Genomic DNA, 20,428 nt, shown 5'->3' with positions numbered 1-20,428 from the left:
GGTGGGTGGGGGAAGGCTTGCTTACTGCCACCTAGTTTGCAGCAGGGGTGAGATTTGAACCATCCTAAACGTCAGTCTGTTCATTTAGTCTACTCTATGCCAGCTCTAGCCACTCTACTCTATGGCACTATTCTGAGGCCCAGGGCAGCCGTGGCTACCAGAAATGTTAAGAAGGCATCACTGGGGAGTGGGTGGGCACCAGGGTGAGCTTGGCAAATCGAGGCAACTTGAGCACAACAAGGGATCTCAGGATCCCTTAAGCTACCTGAATGTAGGACTTTGATCTTTTCTTCTGCTTCCCCCAGCCGAGCAGCCAAACTGATCTGTGCTTCTTGTAGGCCCCTGGAAGCGGCATACAGGGAAAAAAAACACATGCAAAATGATAAACATGAAAAATAAGCGATACAATGAGCGAGGCAGCCAAATTCCCTCCCTGAACAAAAGACACATTCTGAACAAAACAGAACCAAAGTTTTGCCCCCCGTGGCTGGCTGCCAAGCTTTACTTTAGGTGATGGATATGCACAGGGCTTTTTTTCAGGGGGAATGCGGGGGAATGGAGTTCCGGCACCTCTTGAAAATGGTCACATGGCTGGTGGCCCCGCCCCCTGATCTCCAGACAGAGGGGAGTTGAGATTGCCCTACGCGCCGCGGGAGCGGCGCGTAGGGCAATCTCGACTCCCCTCTGTCTGGAGATCAGGGGGCGGGGCCACCAGCCATGTGACCATTTTCTCTGAGGGCCACCCACTGAGTTCCACCACCTCTTTTCCCAGAAAAAAAGCCCTGGATATGCAGATAAAACAGATCAGAGATTCTTCCGAAGAGAGCACTCTACATACGCCAACAATTACGATGTGCCTTTAAAAAATTAGTCCTGTCCCTTGTGAAACGTACTGTGCTTAAGCTTCTGTTCAGCCCCACAAAGGATTTTGTTTCTAATTGCCACATATGTTATATAAATAAGAGTGTCTACTCTATAATTTTAATCTCTATGTGAATAAGATTCATACAATATTAATAACGCTTCAGCATTTCCTGTCCTCCTTCTCTATTTTAGGAACACGTCATGGAATTTGGAACAGCAGCCTGTCAATAAACTGTGGCTCCAAGAATCCACTCCTGGCCTGTCTCCCGAGGTCTTGTTCGGAGAACTAAACAAAATGGGCAGCCATGTTAGTCTGTCTGTAGCAGTAGAAAAGAGCAAGAGTCCAGTTGCATCTATAAGATGAACAAAATTTGTGGCAGGGTATGAGCATTTGTGAGCCACAGTTCAGCTGGGGCTCACGAAAGCTCATATCCTACCACAAATTTTGTTCGTCCTATAAGTGCTACTGGATTCTTGCACAGAAGTGAGAAGAGAAGAGGGGGCTCGCCTCTGACCTTTGCAAAATCTCCACGTGAACTGGCACAAGCACCAGGATAGAGGGAGAAGGATGGGGTTCCTATCCTTAAGAGACAGGTCCCCTGGGGGCAGCTTGCTCTTTCTTCCCCATCAGGTCTCTCAAGTTGCTTTAGACTTCAGTGAAGTCCAGTGCAAAGCAAATAAGATACCTGTCCTTCCCTCTGGCATGCAGAGTGAACTAGGGAGACAGGTCGGGGCAGTTACAGACCTCGGCTGCTTACTAAACCATACGAGACAAATTACACAACGATGCTCAAATGAAGGGAGATGCAATGTTAGCGGGAAGCGTAGTTTAAATTTCACCTCTCTATATAAAGCAGACAACGATCGCTCCTCAGAGGGTTTGTTAATTTCACCTCTGTACAGAGCCCACAAAGATCTTTCCTCAGAGAGTTTGTTAATAATTGACAGAGCCTTCTGGGAAGCAGAGAGGAAATTAACAATCTCTTTGAAGAGATCTTTGCCGGCTCTGTAGAAAGGTGAAATTCAAACTACACTTCCTGGCTAACATTGTGTCTCCCTTCACTTGAGCGTCCTTGTGTAATTTGTCTCGCGTGGTTTAGCTCTAAGAGTCTCGACACAAGACATCTGATACATGAAGAACACCTGTCGCAAGATGGAATGGTAGCTGGAAAAGGTCATTTAAAAAGACACAGTCAGTGGCAGGGCAAAGGCTTTGCTATACATTGGAACTGTGTGAAGGGCCTGTGAAATGCCAGAAGGGAAACTTCAACCCATTATAACTCCAGTCCATTTCCATTCATCACTGCCCTTTGGTTGCGATCCCACACAGCTTTAGACTGGAGCAGGGGTCATTTCATAGAAAAAGAGCTGGAGGAACTCATTAGCATAACTCATTAGCATATGCCACTCCCCTTGCCATTGCCAGAAGTGTGTCATTAGCATAACTGATTTGCATATGCCACACCTCCTGACATCACCTATCCTGGCTGTTTTGGACCCAATCCTGGCCATTCATGGCTGAAATTGGGACCAAAATGGCAAAAGGGGGCTGAAAATGGCTGAAAAGGGGCCCAAAGTGGTCAGGATCAGGCCGCTGCTGAGTGGGAGAGTGATCCACCACCTGTCAGAGGCCTGATCCGGGCCGTTTTGGCCCCAATCCAGGCCGAAACGGGCCCCAAATGGCTGAGAGTCAGGTGGGCGGGGCCATCTGTCATGTGACCTCTTTGGGGAACTGCCAGAACTGCATTTCTGTGCGTTCCCCCTCAAAATGAGCCCTGGACTGAAGAGATGAAATTGACAGAGCCCTCCCAGAAACAAAGATGAAATTAACAAACCCTCTGAGGAACAATCTCTGCCAGCTCTGTCTTTTTAAACTCCATTTCCTGGCTAAAATTACTTTTCCCTGCACTTGACAAACACGCACCAAGACATCTCACATAGAAAGAGTCTCAGCCAAGTCAAAGTTTGTGAACCCCAGGAAGGAGGGCTCATCAGGGTGTGGGGAGGAGGGGACACAGTATGTGGAGGACTCTGCAGGCTGGTGAGAGGTTGAGCTTCACTTGCCTCTTCTGCCAACCTTGCCGTCCTCCAGTGCGCATGCGCCCACAACACATATGCACAAGCCGGCTTCAATTCCCAAACGGATTTTAAGGCAGTTGTCCCAGCGGCTCTGCCACTCAACTACTCACGTACTTTTGCTTCTCAACTTCATTTCTTTGCAGCAGGTTTTCCGTCAGGAGTGCTTTGCTGCTGAGGCTCGTGAGCTTGGCTCCCTCCGGCCCAGCGAGCCCTGCTGGAGGTGTCCCTTCCCTCTGCTCTGTGGGTAAAAAAAACCACATCAACAGCATGACATCCTCAGGCAGGGAGGGAGAACAGGAGCGGAGGGTGGCGGAAAGCCTTCCAAGGCCAAGAGATCAATCTTGGTAGAGAATTAAGCATCCAGGCTCCAGCTACAGACTTAATACATAGCCGGTCAATTGCATTTCAGAGTCCCAGCAGGAGCATGGCGTTCTGAGAGCAGGCCTGGTGTCTACTGCAGTGGTTCCTTCCTGGCTAGGTTAGGTCTGCTAATGGCCTCCTTCGAACCGCTTCAGCTTCTAATGATTGAGAAGGCTGCCAACAGCCCTGCGGGGCTGAGGAAATTGTGCCAGAGCGGGCCGTGCCAACCTTGGGTTCAGCCATGCTGCAAAATTTCATCTCTCTTTTGCATTTTTGCTCTCCAATGGACAAGAGTTCCCACTACCCCCCTGCCATACTATGAATTGTCTACAAAGCTGTGAAATGAAGTCCCCGAGTCTCAGATCTGATCTCAGTCGCTGAGAGTCTCTCTACACGAGACACTTGACATGTGAATACGTGATGCAATGTTAGCTGGGAAGGGTAGTTTAGAAAGACAGAGACAGAGAGGTGAAATTGCCAGAGCCTTCCGGGAGACAAAGATCAAATTAACAAACCCTCTGAGGAGCAATCTCCACTGGCTCTGTCTTTTTAAATCACGCTTCCCGGCTAACATCGCATCTCCCTACACTTGAGGAAAATGCACTGAGGTGTCTCATGTAGAGAGACACTGAGTCTCAGCCCCTTATCTGCTATATTATTACTTTTATTCAAGGGCTATCCTGCTTTTCTATTTAAGAATAGGCATGCTATTATACATTACGCAAACATGACACACACACCCCTCCATTTATCGATCTTTCTCAATGTTAAAGAGAAAAAAAGTCTACAACACATACATACCCCACCTACCAGGCTGATCTCTCCTGACATGGCTGACTCTACAAAAAGGCAAGGTGAAGAGATGGCCTTGGGTGACGGATTTTGGAGAATGGCAGTCCTGCAATTGTCCAGTGTGTAGGCACGCACAGACACATGTGTACATGTCATTGCCACCACTGTGTCCTTCTCCCAGGGGCTCACGCCCCTTCCTTCCTTCCTTGTTCCCTAAGTGTCTTTGACAGTATGGAAGCCACACATGCCCAAGAATTTTCTCCAAACTCTTGCATGAAGCAAAAGTTCAGGAAGCCCAACTGGGCATTCATGTTTTGACAATGCACGAGGGAGGAGGAGGGGGGTAGGAACAATGAGCCCTACCCCCTCGTGGGATGTTGAAGAGGTAGCAGGAGGTAGGCAGTGGCGGGCTCAGACAGCACCGCTGCCCACGTCGAGCTGCCATTCCTACCAGCAATAGGGGTAGCCTGTGTGATTCGGGAAAAGAAATTTCCCTTTTCTTACAAGTGGAACATGGTAATCTATATAAATTATGCAAGTTTGCAGAGTTATACAATAAGCTTTACTTGTGCAAAGAGGTTGCTGAGAATCCATGAAACGAACAGTTCTCATGGAACAAATTGGGCGGGAGAGGTCAAGGGTTTGCAGGAAACTGCAGTGCAAGAATCAGGGCAGAAGAGAGGAAAGTTGGCTTCTGTTTAGAAGGGGGGGGGGGAATGAGGGAAGCGGCTATACCTCCAAACGGGCAAGGGGTTGGGACGAGAAGAAACTGGAAGGTCAGAGAGGGTGTGACAGCGGCTCACGGCAGAGCCCCTGCTTTGCATGCCGAAGGCTCCTGGATCAGTCTCTGGCATCTCCAGAGAAAGGCCCTTAAAGAACAGGTGTTGGGAAAGACTTTTCTCTGTCCAAAACCCTGGAGAACAAACGCCAATCAGAGCAGACGATACTGTGCTACACACACCAATGGGCTGGCTGGATATGAAGCACTTGTGTACGTTCGTGCATAATAGGAGGGTTAAGCCACTGCTGGCACCTCTATCATGTGCTCAGAAAGATGGCTGTCAAGGACTGTTATGGATATTTTACCCATACATCTTATTTACATACTTGATATTGTCTCTGTTCTACACGGATGGGGGCCAAGAGGAATGCAAGGAACAAAATCAAAAAGAGTCCAGTAGCACCTTTAAGACTAACCAATTTTATTGTAGCATAAGCTTTCGAGAATCAAGTTCTCTTCGTCAGATGCATGATCAAGGAACAAAAGCTCCCCACCCACCCCCCGGCTTTCAGCTACTAAAACTCTTGTCCCTCTGGCTTTTGAGATTTCAGCAAGCATTGTTCCCGCACTTGTAATTGCATCTTCAGAGGCATAAAGGCTAGGAACCTGGCCAGGGGATGAGGGGTAGAACAAGAGCTGGGATTTTCAAGGAAGCTCCGTTCTGTCTCTAATCCCGTGCATTCTGTGTTCCGCTGTGAAGGCTCAGGGCACGCACCACCCCTTACCCTTTTGCCTTGTTGCATGAAACACAGAATCAGGCCAAAGTACCAGGTGGGGTGTCTGGTACCTTTTGGGCACAGGAGCTCTGAGTTCTTCTTCCACTGTCTGTTCAGTTCTTTCAAAGGCGGGTTCTCTGGGCTGAGGCAATGCAGCTGCTGCAGCCGGTTTTCTAGGCTTCGTGCCGTTTCCAGGACGGGGACAGGATCTAGACAGGGACAGGCGAAATAAGAAGAGTCAGAACTCACCACTTCAACAGAACAAACGTACCCCCCACCCCAACAGGAGAACGTTCAAAACAGGAATTCCAGTACCCCCAACCGTGAGAAGTAGCACAGTCCATTCTATCACCTTGTTTTCCTGAATCAGACTTGGTTTATGCAAGAAGCAAAGTGAGGAGACAAAGTGGACTACACTTCTTTATACTGCAGTTGGGGTGGGGGGGTAGGAGTCACTCTTCTCTTATGTAAGAAACTTCCTGCAAGTAGAAAACTAGCACATCAGGGATGAAAATTCTATTGTAACCTGCTCCTTGAAAGGCCAGTTTTCTACTTGATTTCTCCTCACCTGCAGGCTGAAATGAGAAAATCCATTCCACAACCTCAGGACTCTGCCACCTCATTGCTACCTCAGTAATTGCAAACGTCTCATTTTGGTTTCATTTCTGCCCCGTTTATATCCCAAAGGGCCCTCTGGGTGGTTTACAAGGAATGCAGCCACTATTTTTTTTTTAAGACAACACCACAACTGTCATGCCAACACTAAAAATAACCAATGAGAACTGCCACAGCATAAGAAAAGGTGAGTAGAAACATATTTAAGGATCATGGCAAAATTTACCCCCCAAAATTACTTCCTTTCTAAAAAGACTTCCAGGGGCCATGCAATTTCGCCCTGAGGGCAAACAGCCCCAACGCAAGGGCTGTTGACTTACCTTCCTTTCTGTCAATGACCTGAGCACCCGTCATTGAAACACTGTCACAAAATATTTGGGGACATGTTCTAGAGGCCAAACACAGCAATCCTAAACAAGTCTCCTCAGAAGTAAATCCTAGGGCTTACTCCCAGGAAAGCAGAATTGCAAGCCCCCCCCTCCCCGCCATGAAGTGACGCCTCATTCTGACTCAAAAGCAGACAAAAATGGCCAGACTCTTTCTGGAGTCTTTGGGACTGAATGCTGGAACAGTTAATATGTTATGAGATCTAGTAATTTGCAGAGGAGGGACCTCACCCAGCTTTCTCTCCGACAGGCTAGTCCTCCAAGTGCAGGGACTTCTTCTTCATACGGAGGAGCAGCCTGAGCGGAATCAGTACCGCCCAGATGCATTCTTTCTCCAGACCTGCACAGAGGAGGCACTCCCGGCAAACTCCAACCAACTCCAAGAACAACTTCTATTTCCATTCTGAAATGTCACAGGCAGGCCTGAGCAGCGCCCCTTCCCCCAGACTCCGGGGTATCCCCCCTGACCTCTGCCCAGTGCTTGGGCTTTGGACACAGATTTCTGCCCCCTTTTGCCACTTTGCCAGAGAGTTTAATGCTCCCACAGGCTGCACCCGGCAGGGGAAGATCAATGACCCATCCCATCCATTTTTATCCTGCCCTTCCTACAAATAGCTCAGGACAGCGTGCACAGCCCTTTCTTCCCCATCTTTTCCTCACAACAACCCTGTGAGGTAGTCTCGGCGGAGAAGAAGTGGCTGGCCCTATGGTGTTCAACAAGCTTCATGAAAGTGAGAGGATTTGATTCTGGGCCTCTCAGTTTCTAGTCTGACACGCTGACCACTATGCTATATTGACCACTGGCGAGGAAACCCTCTTGCAAAGTCCATCCTCTACTGTCCCCCCCCCCTCATAAAGAATCCCAAACAAGGACATCAAGTTCCCATAGAGTTGTATTTACAAAAGACAAAACAAAACATCCGAATCGGTACCAAGCCCAAGCAAGGCACCCCAAAAGCAGGGCTCCCTCGGAATATCTAAGGATTGGTTCATGCACAAGAATGTGGCATCAAGAGCCCTGTGGAGGTTGAGTTAGCTATTTCAGAGAGCAAGAACTCCAGCTTTGAAGGCTCCTTTGCATTTGAAGAAGCAAAACCTCCTTGCAAACAGAAAACTAGCAGAGTATAGGGAAATGTTCCACTTCATAGCTGCTGAGGAGTCGGCCGTGTTAGTCTGTAGTTGCAAAATAGTAAAGAGTCCAGTAGCCCCTTTAAAGCTAACCAACTTTATTGTAGCATAAGCGTTTGAGAGCCACAGCTCTCTTCGTCAGATGCATCTGTAGCATAAGCTTTCGAGAACCGCAGCTCTCTTTGTCAGATGCATCTGTAGCATAAGCTTTCGAGAACCGTAGCTCTTTGTCAGATGCATCGTCAGACAAAGAGAGCTGTGGTTCTTGAAAGCTTATGCTACAATAAAGTTGGTTAGTCTTAAAGGTGCTACTGAACTCTTTATTACTTCGTAGCTGCGGTGTTTTTATTTGCAGGGAAGCATTCCAAAATGCGATCCTCCACCCACAGCCTGAAATGGTCCAGCGTATTCCACCACCACCTCCTTTTGTGTGTGTGAACCAGGCCTAAACAGGCAGGGAGGTTTAGCTTCTTTCCCTTCTTTCCTGGGTCCTCAAAGGAGAATAAGCAAGGCCACTGAGAGAACTGCTTCCTTGGACAAATAAAGGTGGCTGGCTGCCCATCTGGCTTCTGAGATTTCAGCAGACACAACCCGCCTAGTTTCAAGCACATCTTTCATCGTCCTAAAGGCTAGAAACATTGTTTAAGTACAAGCGGAATCCCAAGTTTCTCAGGAAGTTGATTTTTCCATTCTCCACAATTTTTCTAGACGCTTGAAGAACGGTGGCACGAATGCCCCTGAATGTGAGGTATGGGTTTAAGTAACAGATCTGAACTCAGGGCGAGGGCTTAAATAAGGTGCGTTACTGATCGGAAGGGAGGACCCCAGGCTGAAAAAGCCAAGACCTCCTACTGCATCTCTGCCGGTGAAGAAGGACGGCTACGAAGTTCGAGCAGCCCTCTGCAGCCGCCAGCCACCAGCTGGCTACGCTGCAGGGCTGGCGGAACGAGAGCCATCCCAGCTAAGCCTCTTCCATCCCCTGCTTAGAGGATGTTCCATTCAGGCCGGCTCCCTTCTGCAAAGCCACCCTCCGTAACCATCCAACGGCACGTTCTGCCGATAATGTCTGTTTGCTTAGGCCCCGGCAGGCGTAGACAATGGCAGTTTCTGCCGAGGTAAGCAGGTGCATTCCAAACAGGGCCATCTTCTCCCGTCAGCCGCCACCGTCATTAGCCAGCCTCGGCTCAGCAGGGGTGCGCCATTATGCCTCCCAGGGCCGATGTAATTATACATTGACATAATTAACCCAGCAAGCCCATTAGGAAGGCCAGCTAAAAAATTCATCCATAATTATTTGTTGTGTGCATGCTAATGAGTCCATCTGCACTGCCATTGTATAACACGGACAAATTAATTTACAAGTCTGGATCTTTTTTAATAAGTTCAAGAAAATGGCTCCTATTGTATTGGGCTCCTCTTTCCTCTCCTGCTCTCCCTACCACCACCACCACCACCACCACCCTCTCTCCTTACTTCTGAGGAGCGAGACAAAAAGAGAATCAAGTTTCAAGGGCCAAAAAGTTAGGTAAACATGAGAGTGGGGAATGAGGCAAGCTTTCCTTGTTCAAATGGCAGAGGGAACCAGAAAGAAATCCTCAGTCAACAACCGAGAAGAATGATTTTAAAAAGAGAGAATGAATCAGGGCTTTTTTTCAGGGGGAATGTGGGGGAATGGAGTTCCGGCACCTCTTGAAAATACTCAGCAATGGTGCTTGAAAATAATATGATTTCAAAGAATCCTGTATGTTTCTTCCTCATTTCCCTCTTGAGAGTTCCGCCACCTCTTTTCCCAGAAAAAAAATCCTGGAATGAATTACAGATGTGGGTGGGGAGGGAATCAAAAGGAGCCATCCTATACCCCCAAACCCAGCAAAAACAGTACTGAAGTGCCATTTGGTCAAGGGCCCCAAGCCCTTCTACAAAAATCAGGGAATGACAGAACTCTGCAAGGCATTTGCCAAAAAGGCCCGACTCCTGACTGCGACAATGTCTACTTTCTCCCACCTACTCAACACGTGGGAAAACTTGGCCCACGTCTTGACCTGCATTCCCTCACAACACTGGGGGCTGGAGGTGGGGAAATGCACAACGGGATGGCCTGAAGACATGAGGTAAAAAATTTACCAGAGGTTACAGAGGGGATAGGGAAGACTTCCTCATGGGCATCCTTTCAAACCATGTAAGAGAGAGCCAGTTTGGTGTAGTGGTTAAAAGCGGCAGGACTCTAATCTGGAGAGCCAGGTTTGATTCCCTACTCCTCCACTTGAAGCCAACTGGGTGACCTTGGGGCAGTCACAGCTCTTCCAGAGCTCTCTCAGCCCCACCCACCTCACAGGGTGATTGTTGTGAGGATAATAATAACCCTGACGGGTGGGGTATAAATCAAATATCATTGCTGTTGTTGGTGGTGGTGGTGACCTTGGGTCAGTCACAGCTTCTCGGAGCTCTCTCAGCCCCACCCACCTCACAGGGTGATCGTTGTGAGGATAATAATAATACACTGTAAACTGCTCTGAGTGCGCGTTAAGTGCTGTATATAAATAGAATGTTGTTGTTGTTGTTATCATCACCCTCTGGGTTTAGGAGCCTACTGTCTGGATTGAACCCCAGATGAAATCACCTCAGATTGAATAAAACAATGAAGGTGGTGCGGGAAAGCAAAGTTTTCGCTCATCACCCAGATAGCCAAAATGCCGGCTCCTTCAGCAGTACAGTCAAGGCAAAGCAATAAGCAGCCTGTGCAGGCCAAACATCATTTATCTGGACAATTCCGCCTTGGAAGCGCCCCTCCACGTCTTTTCGACTCTGCTCGTGTGCCGCCACCCTTATCAGGACAGGCCAGAGAAGTGATTTGCGTGGTGGAATGATCTATCTCCCCTGCTTGACCCAATGAGGGTTTCCATCCACATCAACAAAGGCTTATCAAACTTGTACATTCCTCTCCTCATGCCCAAGCAAACTTACACCCTCAGGCAGAAATAAAGAACCAGCTAACTAGACAGAAGTTGCAGCCGGGATGAATTCGCAAATACAATGGGGCCAAGGGCTGAGATCTATAACCCAGCCAGACAAGCGGATGACAACTAGGGCCGTTTCCAGACGGCCCCCCGCCTCGCGAAACGTCGCGCGTCGTCGCGCGTCGTTGCGCAGAAAACGCGAAATATCGCGTTTTCTCGCGCGAGTTTTGCGCGATGTCGCGCAAAACTCGCGCGAGAAAACGCGATATTTCGCGTTTTCTGCGCAACGACGCGCGACGACGCGCGACGTTTCGCGAGGCGGGGGGCCGTCTGGAAACGGCCTAGATTGCGAAGGGTGGCATCGTGGAAACAATGAGTGTAAGTTTAGAGCCACAAAATCAGTACCCTGCTCTTCTCTACATTGGGCGGGGGGAGCTGTGCAAGATGGGAACATTTCTTTCAAAAAAATTACCACACAAACACGAAGCTTGCTTTCCCGCCACAATGGCCCTCCAAGCAGCTTCCCAAACAAAGGCAAACGAGACCGTTTGTTTTGAAGCCACCGTTGCCAGGAACAAAACAAGCACAGCAATATTTTGCAGGTTGTGTTATGAATCTGAGCAGCCACGTCATTCCTCTTCTGCCTCTAGAGATTCAACCGCAGAAAGAGCCAGCGTGGTTGCGTTCAGATCCCCCCTCCTCTGCCGTGGAAGCTCGCTGGGGGAATGTGGGCCAATCACACACCCTCAACCTAACCTTCCACCCAGGGCTGCTGTGAGGATAAGATGGAGAAGCTGAGAACCACGTTGCAAGCCATTTAGGGCCCCCACTGAGAAGAAACACGTGGTATAAATGAAATACGTACATCCATGGGAAACTGCACACCAGTGAGCTCTGGATCAGAAATGTGTGTAGCAACAACTGAGCCAGGTTCATTGAAAAGGATAGGTGAGCAGAAATACTGGATAGTAAACTGGAAGATAGTAAAGAGTCCAGTAGCACCTTTAAGACTAACCACCTTTATTGTAGCATGAGCTTTCAAGAACCACAGCTCTCTTCGTCAAAGATGCATCGTCAGTTTTCGAGAACCACAGCTCTCTTCATCAGATGCATCGTCAGCTTTTGAGAACCAAAGCTCTCTTCATCAGAGCAGCTTTTGAGAACCGCAGCTCTCTTTGTCAGATGCATCTGATGATGCACCTGACAAAGAGAGCTGCGGTTCTCAAAAGCTGACGATGCCTCTGACGATGCCTCTCAAAAGCTTGTGCTACAATAAAGTTGGTTAGTCTTAAAGGTACTACTGGACTCTTTGCTATTTTGCAACTACAGACTAACATGGCTAACTCCTCTGGATCTATAAACTGGAAGATGCTACATGTATGCCTGAACCCATGAAGCTGCCAGATACCAAATCAGCCCCCTTGGCCTATCAAAGTATTACCTATTCTGATGGCAGTGGCTTTCCGGTGTCCCAGGTAGAGGTCTTTCACATCTCCTGCCACCAGATCTTTTTAGCTGGAGGTGCCATGAATTGAACCCAGGTCTTTGTGTATGCACAGCAGATGCTCTGCCACTGAGTCGTGGCCCACCTCCTAAACTAAGCCATGGTCTCAGAGGTCTCCTTTTCCTCTATTAGTCAGCGGAGTGCATATTCTCAATCAGCCAAATCCATATAGCTCTTGACAGCATTTCATGACCTGAAAGGCCCCCGTGCCAAATCCCACATCGGCCATTATGATTTCCCAGGTTTAGCATCCCACTGACAGGCTCTTGCAGTGGCTTACAAAAGACAAAGAGTGCACATGCAAGCAACAAACACACACAGATAAACTGACGGATTTCATAAAAATCAACTTCAGACATGAAATCACCAAATAGTCTTTGGCCAGTTGCTCTCTTTCACTCCTAAACTCCTTGCCCTTTATCTGCAAAATGGAGATAATATTACTGGCCTACCCTGAATGGTAGGTTGCCGTTGTAAGGATAGCCATGATAAGAGGTGCCCTAAACGTGAGCACAAGATAAAACACTAAATTTAGTAGAAAGAAGTCAGTGATTTCTATTTTGTGCATACTTTTTAACCTTGGTTGCTTCACGCACGTTGGATAATGCTCTTGTAAATGCTCTTTAGTGATAATTTGGAACTGGGTTTTTGTGTGTGAAACAAAAAAATCCACTTCCAAAGGATTGCTAAAGTGCATTATTCAACGTGTGTGGAAATGGCCATTGACAAACACATCTTGTCCTTAAGTTAAAAGGTGACCAAGTAGAAACCTGACTCACTCCCTGACTGCACACCCAAGGAGCAGCAAGAAGCAAACTTCTTCCTCTTTCTCACAGTAACAAAAGATACCCTGCAAAATTGGAAAGCAATACATTCAGAACCAAAGGGCAGCATCGTCTGTTGCACAGCTCATGACCCACCTGTAGGACTCCCAGCTGTGGAGGAAGAGGGAGAGATACCAAGCGTAGCTGCATTTGTGGGGGGAGGAGGAGAGCTGGACTGGATAGCTTTACAGCCCTTAAAACATTTGCAGCTATGAAAGCTAAGATAACGATATGGGTAATTAAGCCTCATGCTTCAGGCTGCCAGCAGATGAGAGTATGCTGGCCGGAAGGAATTTCCAGCCTCCGCACATCGTCTGGGTGGACTGGCAAGCCTTCGTTTTGGCACATCATTGTTATTTTGCAACTGGGGCTGAAAGTAAAGAAGCAGAGAAAAAGGGGATACATGGAATGGGCTGCCTGGGGATGTGGTGGGTTCCCCTTACTGGCAGTCTTCAAGGAGCGATTGGACGAATACTTGTCGGGGATCTTTTAGGCTGTCCCTGCATAGGGCAGGGGGTTGGACTAGCTGGTCTATAAGGCCCCTTCCAACTCTAGGATTCTATGAGGACTTCTTTGATTCAAGCTCAGGCAGCTGGGTGGGGTAAAAAACTTTGCACTTAAAAGACTTGGAGACCTGCTACAAAATGGAGACAGTTGCTATTAGTGGTTGTTGTGGGTTTTCCGGGCTGTCACTGAGAGATCTCTGAGAGATCTCTGTCTTTTGGTGCTACACCTCTGAAGATGCCAGCCACAGCTGCTGGCGAAACGTCAGGAACTACAATGCCAAGACCACGGCAATACAGTCCGGAAAACCCACAACAACCATCGTTCTCCGGCTGCGAAAGCCTCCGACGATACAGTTGCTAATAGTGTCAATTTTGGGGGGATCTTTTACTTGCAAATTGACTGAACAGTTGTGACCGTATCAGTTTTCCACCTTGAATCCCAGTGAGAAAGAGAGACTATAAATAAAGATCCAGAGGAGTTAGCCGTGTTAGTCTGTAGTTGCAAAATAGACTCTTTACTATTTTATAAATAAAGAAAATAAGAAAAAGTAGCAGTAGTAGTAATAGTGGTAGTTTTCATTTTTTAAAAGGCAAAACCATCCAACACTGGGGCTCTATGTTTAGATCCCCAGAAATATAACAGACCTTCAAAGCAACAAGCTAGGAGTGGGGTGGGGGGAGTTAATCAGGATTTACAGCACCAGGGAACAGAGGGAATGAGAGCCAGTTTGGTGTAGTGGTTAAGAGCGTGGGACTCTAATCTGGAGTACCAGGTTTGATTCCCCACTCCTCCACTTGAAGCCAGCTGGGTGATCTTGGGTCAGTCACAGCTCTCTCTGAGCTCTCTCAGCCCCACCCACCTCACAGGGTGATTGTTGTGGGGATAATAATAACACACTTTGTAAACCGCTCCGAGTGGGTGTTAAGTTGTCCTGAAGGGCGGTATATAAATTGAATGTTGTTGTTATTGTTGCTGCTGCTGTTATTATTATTATTAACTTTTCCACCTCAGGCCATTTTCCCTTAAAATGGCTGTCCTGGACAGCTTTAATCCCTAGACAAGAAAAAAACAACTGTTTTTACATGGAAAGCTAGCGTTTATTTTTTTCAGTAAGAAAGCTGGGGTATTAATATTTCAAATAGCTTTTTTTTGTTAATTTTTTTTCTTTATTTAAACTATTTCAAATATCTTTTAAATGATTTAAATGTAACCCTTCCTGGGGCTTAAAGGAGGGATCCTTCCCCAGCATGGATTCTGTATACCTAAACAGGTCTATCTCATTTTCTTCCTCTATGAGGACTACTCACATGCTTGGGCGGACACTGGTAAACCTTAACCCAAACATAGTACTTTAAAGTAAACCCCAAGGCCGCCAACCTCATTTCTGCAGACGCCGCCACACAAAGATGGGTAATGTATTTTGATTGTATTGGGTAGAATCCTCACAGGAGACCAGACTTGCCTCCTTTTTTTCAAAAACACTCGAAGGCAAACTGAAATAAAAACAGCTGTGTTATTAAACAAAGATCAGCTATTTAATGTCTAGTCACTAGAGGACACTGTTGCATACTTCTAGCAATCTACCGTTTGTTCTGAAAACCATTTTTGGATCAACCAGTAAAACTTTCCCAGATAGTCAATTTGAGCTTTCGGGTAATAAAGCATCGGCTCCTTATGGCTTCCTTAAGAAAAAACAAGTATTTATTTTAAAGGCTGGCGACGAAGAGAAAACAAACTGCTTTCCAACAGCATACTCCGAAGGAGCCGTCACTCACAGACAGCACGATCGACTCTCTTCATTCTGGCTTGCAGCTCATCTGTGCATAGATAGGAAAGGGAACTCAGATCAGGAGGGTTTTTTAGTGGCAAGTTCTAGAACTTTTTCTGAAGTTGGAGAGGAAGGGGCAACTCTCCATGGCCAAGAGCATAGCAACGACACAAGAGAGGCCTGTTGGGACCAGCCAAAAGGGAGCTCTGACTCGTGAAAGCTCATACCCTTGAAAAACAGGGTTGCCCACCTCCAGGTGGTATCTGGAGATTCCTCAGAATCAGGGCTTTTTTCTGGGAAAAGAGGTGGTGGAACTCAGTGGGTTGCCCTCGGAGAAAATGGTCACATGGCTGGTGGCCCCGCCCCCTGATCTCCAGACAGAGGGGAGTTGAGATTGCCTTCCATGCGCAGAGGGCAATCTAAACTCCCCTCTGTCTGGAGATCAGGGGGCGGGGCCACCAGCTATGTGACCATTTTCAAGAGGTGCCGGAACTCCATTCCACCGCGTTCCAGCTGAAAAAAAGCCCTGCTCAGAATTACAACTGATCTCCAGGTAACAGAGATCACTTATCCTGGAGAAAATGGCTGTTTTTGAAGGTAGAGTGTATGATGTTAAACCCAACTGAGGTCTCTTGCCTCTCCAAACTCTGCCCTCCCCAGGCTGCACTCCCCAAATCTCTAGGAATGTCCCAACCTGGAGCCGGCAATCCTATTGATAAATCTTGTTGGTCTCTAAGGTGCCACTTGGCTCAAATCCTGCTGTTCTACTACAGACCCACACAGCTACCTACCGGAAACTAGCCTTCTCCTTCATGGCTCTGCTAATCCGTGCATTAAGACATCTTAGCCAGAGGACACCTAGCAGCAGGGAATTCAAGAAGTGAGCAATTCCTTAGAAGTACTTTCTTCCAGCTATTTGGCACCTAATGGCCAGTGAGCTGATTGCAAGGGTGGAATCAGTTTTCCTTGCTCCCTGCTGCCCAGAACTTCTCCGGCCTGCCTTGTCCCTTTTCCAAACAAAGTGGCGGCAATCCTAAAAATAACCATTGAACTGCTAGTCCCTTTTGGCAACCAAGGAGTTTGGCAAGAAGACTTGCACACCCTCTCTTCCCGCATCAGAAGCTCACTGGGAGCACCTTGAGCCAGTCGCCCTCTTTCTTTCTCTCAGCCTAGCCAACCTCACAGGGCTGTTGTAAGGATACAATGGAGAAGAGGGAAACCAAGTAAGCTGCTCGTTGAAGCAAAGACAAGGGGAAAATTGCAATGGAAGTTACATCTGCTTAACTGAAACTAATTCTCAACAAGCACATCTTTGCCAAGGCCTATCTGGGGCCCGCTAACTCTCTTTTGGCCTCCCGTTTATATCATGGGGCCTGCTACACTACAGGTCTGCTGTATGTTAACAAATGCCTGTGTGTGCCATCTGCAGTTAGCACAGTGGCCAGCCAGACATGACGCCACCCACTCAACACTTTCCAGTGGAGCGCCACTGAGCCCTTTGGAGAAGCCGCCCAGGAAGCCCTTGAGAGCCCAGGCTAGAGGCATAAAAGAGCCCATTCTGCTGCACTCTGCACCATGCAGGTAGACACTGCCTGAAGCTGCTGCAGTAAAACTATGATTATTCCAAATAATGAGGCTTATTCATAATGGGGGAAAGTCCAAAGAGTCACTTTTCCTGCATTGTGCGGAGGGTTGGACTAGATGACCCTGGAGGACCCTTCCAACCCTATGACTCTATGACCACAGCAGCCCCTGCAATACATGACACTGAAAGCCAGTGTGGTGTAGTGGCTAGAGTGACAGACTAGGATCTAGGTGACCCAGGTTCAAATCCCTGCTCTGCCATGGAAGCTTGTTGGGTGACCGTGGGCCAGTCACACACTCTTAGCCTAACCTACCTCACAGGGTAGTAGTGAGGATAAAATTGAGGAGATTGATGTACACCACTTTGGGTCTCCATTGGTGAGAAAGACAGGGTATAAATGAAGTAAAGAAAGACACCTTTCTAAAACTTCAAAGTCCACGGCTCCTCCTAGCAATTTTCTAGTTACTGTTCTTTGTAGCAATGGAATTCTGAAACAATTCAGGAGAACAAAGATTGCCTCCGAAACTTGGAAATCTTATTCACCCGCTCTTCTGGTTCCTGAGGTTTCCTGAGATACTGTGGCATCTTCCTGGTTTAGGATATTTGAATCTAAGCCTGCCTGACTGCTGAGTTTTACACCATGTTTTCCACATGCTCCCATGGCATGCACACAGCTCTCTCCTTGGTTGTTGTGGGTTTTCCGGGCTGTATTGCCGTGGTCTTGGCATTGTAGTTCCTGACGTTTCGCCAGCAGCTGTGGCTGGCATCTTCAGAGGTGTAGCACCAAAAGACAGAGATCTCTCACTGAGAGATCTCTGTCTTTTGGTGCTACACCTCTGAAGATGCCAGCCACAGCTGCTGGCGAAACGTCAGGAACTACAATGCCAAGACCACGGCCATACAGCCCGGAAAACCCACAACAACCATCGTTCTCCGGCCGTGAAAGCCTTCGACAATAGCTCTCTCCTTACTTAACAAGTTTATTTCTTCCGGCCTGAATTTGGTTTTGCACCTAAAAGCACAATGAAGAAATCAGCCAGCACCAATACATAAGTCAAAAAGGAGGCTTAAATCAAACCATTTTCGACAACAATGACATTAATTATGCTTTTAACGCAATTTTACTGCTTCCCCCCCATCCTAACATGCAGACGCATGCACATCCTGCTTCTTCATGCCACATCTGTGTGAACAATATCAAAAAGATTTATGATTTTCTTTCCATAATTACAGACATCCAGGCTGAGGCTCACTTTATCAAAATACTTGCTGAGCAATCACACTCGGGCTGCTTTTCTTCGCTTGAGGTTTGCGTTGACAGAAGCCATTCAAGGGGGTGGGGGGGAGACCCACAAAAAATGTTGAATCAGGAGCTTGTTTCTTGCTTTTACAAAGAATTCACCTGCCGACAAATATATGTGTGTTTATAGGTAACTACCTGTAGCTGCAGTACTGCAGCCCAAGCTCTGCTCACGACCTGAGTTTGATCCTGGCGGAAGCTGGGTTCAGGTAGCCGACTCAAGGCTGACTCAGCCTTCCATCCTTCCGAGGGCCGTAAAATGAGTGCCCAGTTTCCTGGGGGTAAAGTGTAGATGACTGGGGAAGGCAATGGCAAACCACCCTGTAACAAAAACTCTGCCAAGAAAGAGTTGCGATGTCCCCCCCCATGGGTCAGTAATGATACAAGGGGACTACCTTTACCACCTTCTTTTTTCTGTTTACCTGTAGGAATGTTTCATTCTAAGGGGGAGACATATGGGCACAAGGAAAACTGAATAAGGATGTAGAGCCATAGGAGTTAGCCGTGTTAGTCTGTAGTTGCAAAATAGTAAAGAGTCCAGTAGCACCTTTAAGACTAACCGACTTTATTGAGGCATAAGCCTTTGAGAACCACGGCTCTCTTCGTCAGATGCATTGTCAGCTTTTGAGAACCACAGCTCTCTTCATCAGATGCATCTGACAAAGAGAGCTGTGGCTCTTGAAAGCTTATGCTATAATAAAGTTGGTTAATCTTAAAGGTGCTACTGGACTCTTGAATAAGGATGGGTTGTTGAGGGAATTGGGAGGACCCATGTGTGTTTGTGTGTGTGTGCGCGCACGCCTAAAAGGCAACTGGTTCTCACAATGCAGGATGAAACACAATGTGAGTTAAACCAATAACCTGCAATCCCTCAGCCTGCCTTAATTCCCTGAAGAACCCATTAAAAACATTTCTGCTGTTCCTAAATGCCTAGAAAGTGAATGAACGTCCCCACCAGAGCTCTCCTGAATGTCTCCAGCCGTTCGGAGCTCTTCATACTCGGCAGGAGAATGCTGCCTCCGGGGTAGAGACAGTCAAAATGGCTCTCCAGGCCGGGCCTGGCCGGAGCCATAAGTTGTCATCGTTTCAGATACATGAAAGCATGAGATCCTCTTCCCAATGTCCTTGCAGCTGGATGTGAAGCCAAAGGAGAGCAAGGGCTAACCAAGAAAGAAGGCCAGATTCAAGGGCCAGTGTTGTGTAATGGTTAGAGCCTTAGCCACGGTCAGGGAGACCCACGTTCGAATCCCTTCTCTTGCTGGGCAACCTTGGGCCAGTCACACACGTTCTGCTCAACTTACCTCACAGGGTTGTTGTGAGGACAGAATGGAGGAGAGGAGAATGGAGTAAGCCATGTTGGGTCCCCAATGGGAAGAAAGTGGAGCATGTAAATAAATAAATAAGAACCTAATGCCAGGTCAGCTGTCTAGAGCCTGCCTACCAATCAGAGGGGCTGATGTTGCACACCCAGTCCGTGCCTAAAAGGGCAGGCGCAGTGCGAGAGGTGAAAAGGCCCAGACCCTGCTGAGTCTTCCCTTCTCCCCTGAACATTTTGCTGCCTCTAATTTTTGCCTTCCGGCTCTCTCAGCCTTTGCAACAGGCTTCTCCCTATCTTCTGAAATAATCTTTAAAGAGGTTTTTCCTACCTAACTAGAAAGATCAATGCTACAGTATCATCCGTAAGGATCAACCTGCTCTTTTCACTCCTTTTACAAAAATCCTTGTCCCCCCAACCATATATAGAGCACAGTGGGCGAGGCTGCAGAGGGCTTCTCTGCAGTGGCCCCTCAACCGTGGCCCCTCTCCCTCCCGAAGGAGACGGCACTCGGCTTCCTTGTTGGTGAGCTTAGTCAAAAGTGAAACATCTGTGCTTTAGATTCCTGCTTTAAAAGAAAATGGTTAACTGTTATTTAATTTTGTTGCTGTACGTCCCTGTGCTGGTTTTGATTTCATTTTGATATAATCCACCTTGCTGATCATTTTTCTTTGAACCCCCTTTGCATGCCACCCAAACTAGCGGCCAGCACTAAATCTTGTGAGTGCCAAAAATTAATTAGACTTTAGGCGAAGAAGAAAGAACTTCTTTTTAGGTAAAGAACAACAGTGCAATCCTATGGAGAGTTACTTCAGTCTAAGCCCATTGACTTCAATGGGCTTAGACTGGAGTAACTCTTCATAGGATTGCATTGGAAAGCTTTCTTTGGTCTGTCCTGAAGCTATTGACCATCAACTTTGTTGAGCATTCACAAATTCTAGTATTAT

The 20,428-nt window shown here is 47.6% G+C and overlaps 1 protein-coding gene across 2 annotated transcripts in view; it reads right to left on the bottom strand.

Moving 5' to 3' along the window:
* Positions 1 to 20,428, bottom strand: part of CUX2 (cut like homeobox 2) — a 163,974-nt gene that overhangs the window by 37,994 nt on the left and 105,552 nt on the right. For both annotated transcript variants that reach the window (XM_054997109.1, XM_054997110.1), the window contains 3 exons: positions 5,664 to 5,801; positions 3,058 to 3,181; positions 266 to 342 (listed from right to left, as the gene is read on the bottom strand). In XM_054997109.1, coding sequence (XP_054853084.1) covers positions 266 to 342; positions 3,058 to 3,181; positions 5,664 to 5,801 — 339 coding nt within the window. The remainder of the gene's footprint in view (positions 1 to 265; positions 343 to 3,057; positions 3,182 to 5,663; positions 5,802 to 20,428) is intronic.

Source organism: Eublepharis macularius, chromosome 13 (genome assembly GCF_028583425.1).
Source record: "Eublepharis macularius isolate TG4126 chromosome 13, MPM_Emac_v1.0, whole genome shotgun sequence".
NCBI lineage: Eukaryota > Metazoa > Chordata > Lepidosauria > Squamata > Eublepharidae > Eublepharis > Eublepharis macularius.
This window is presented reverse-complemented; position numbering and strand designations above follow the sequence as displayed.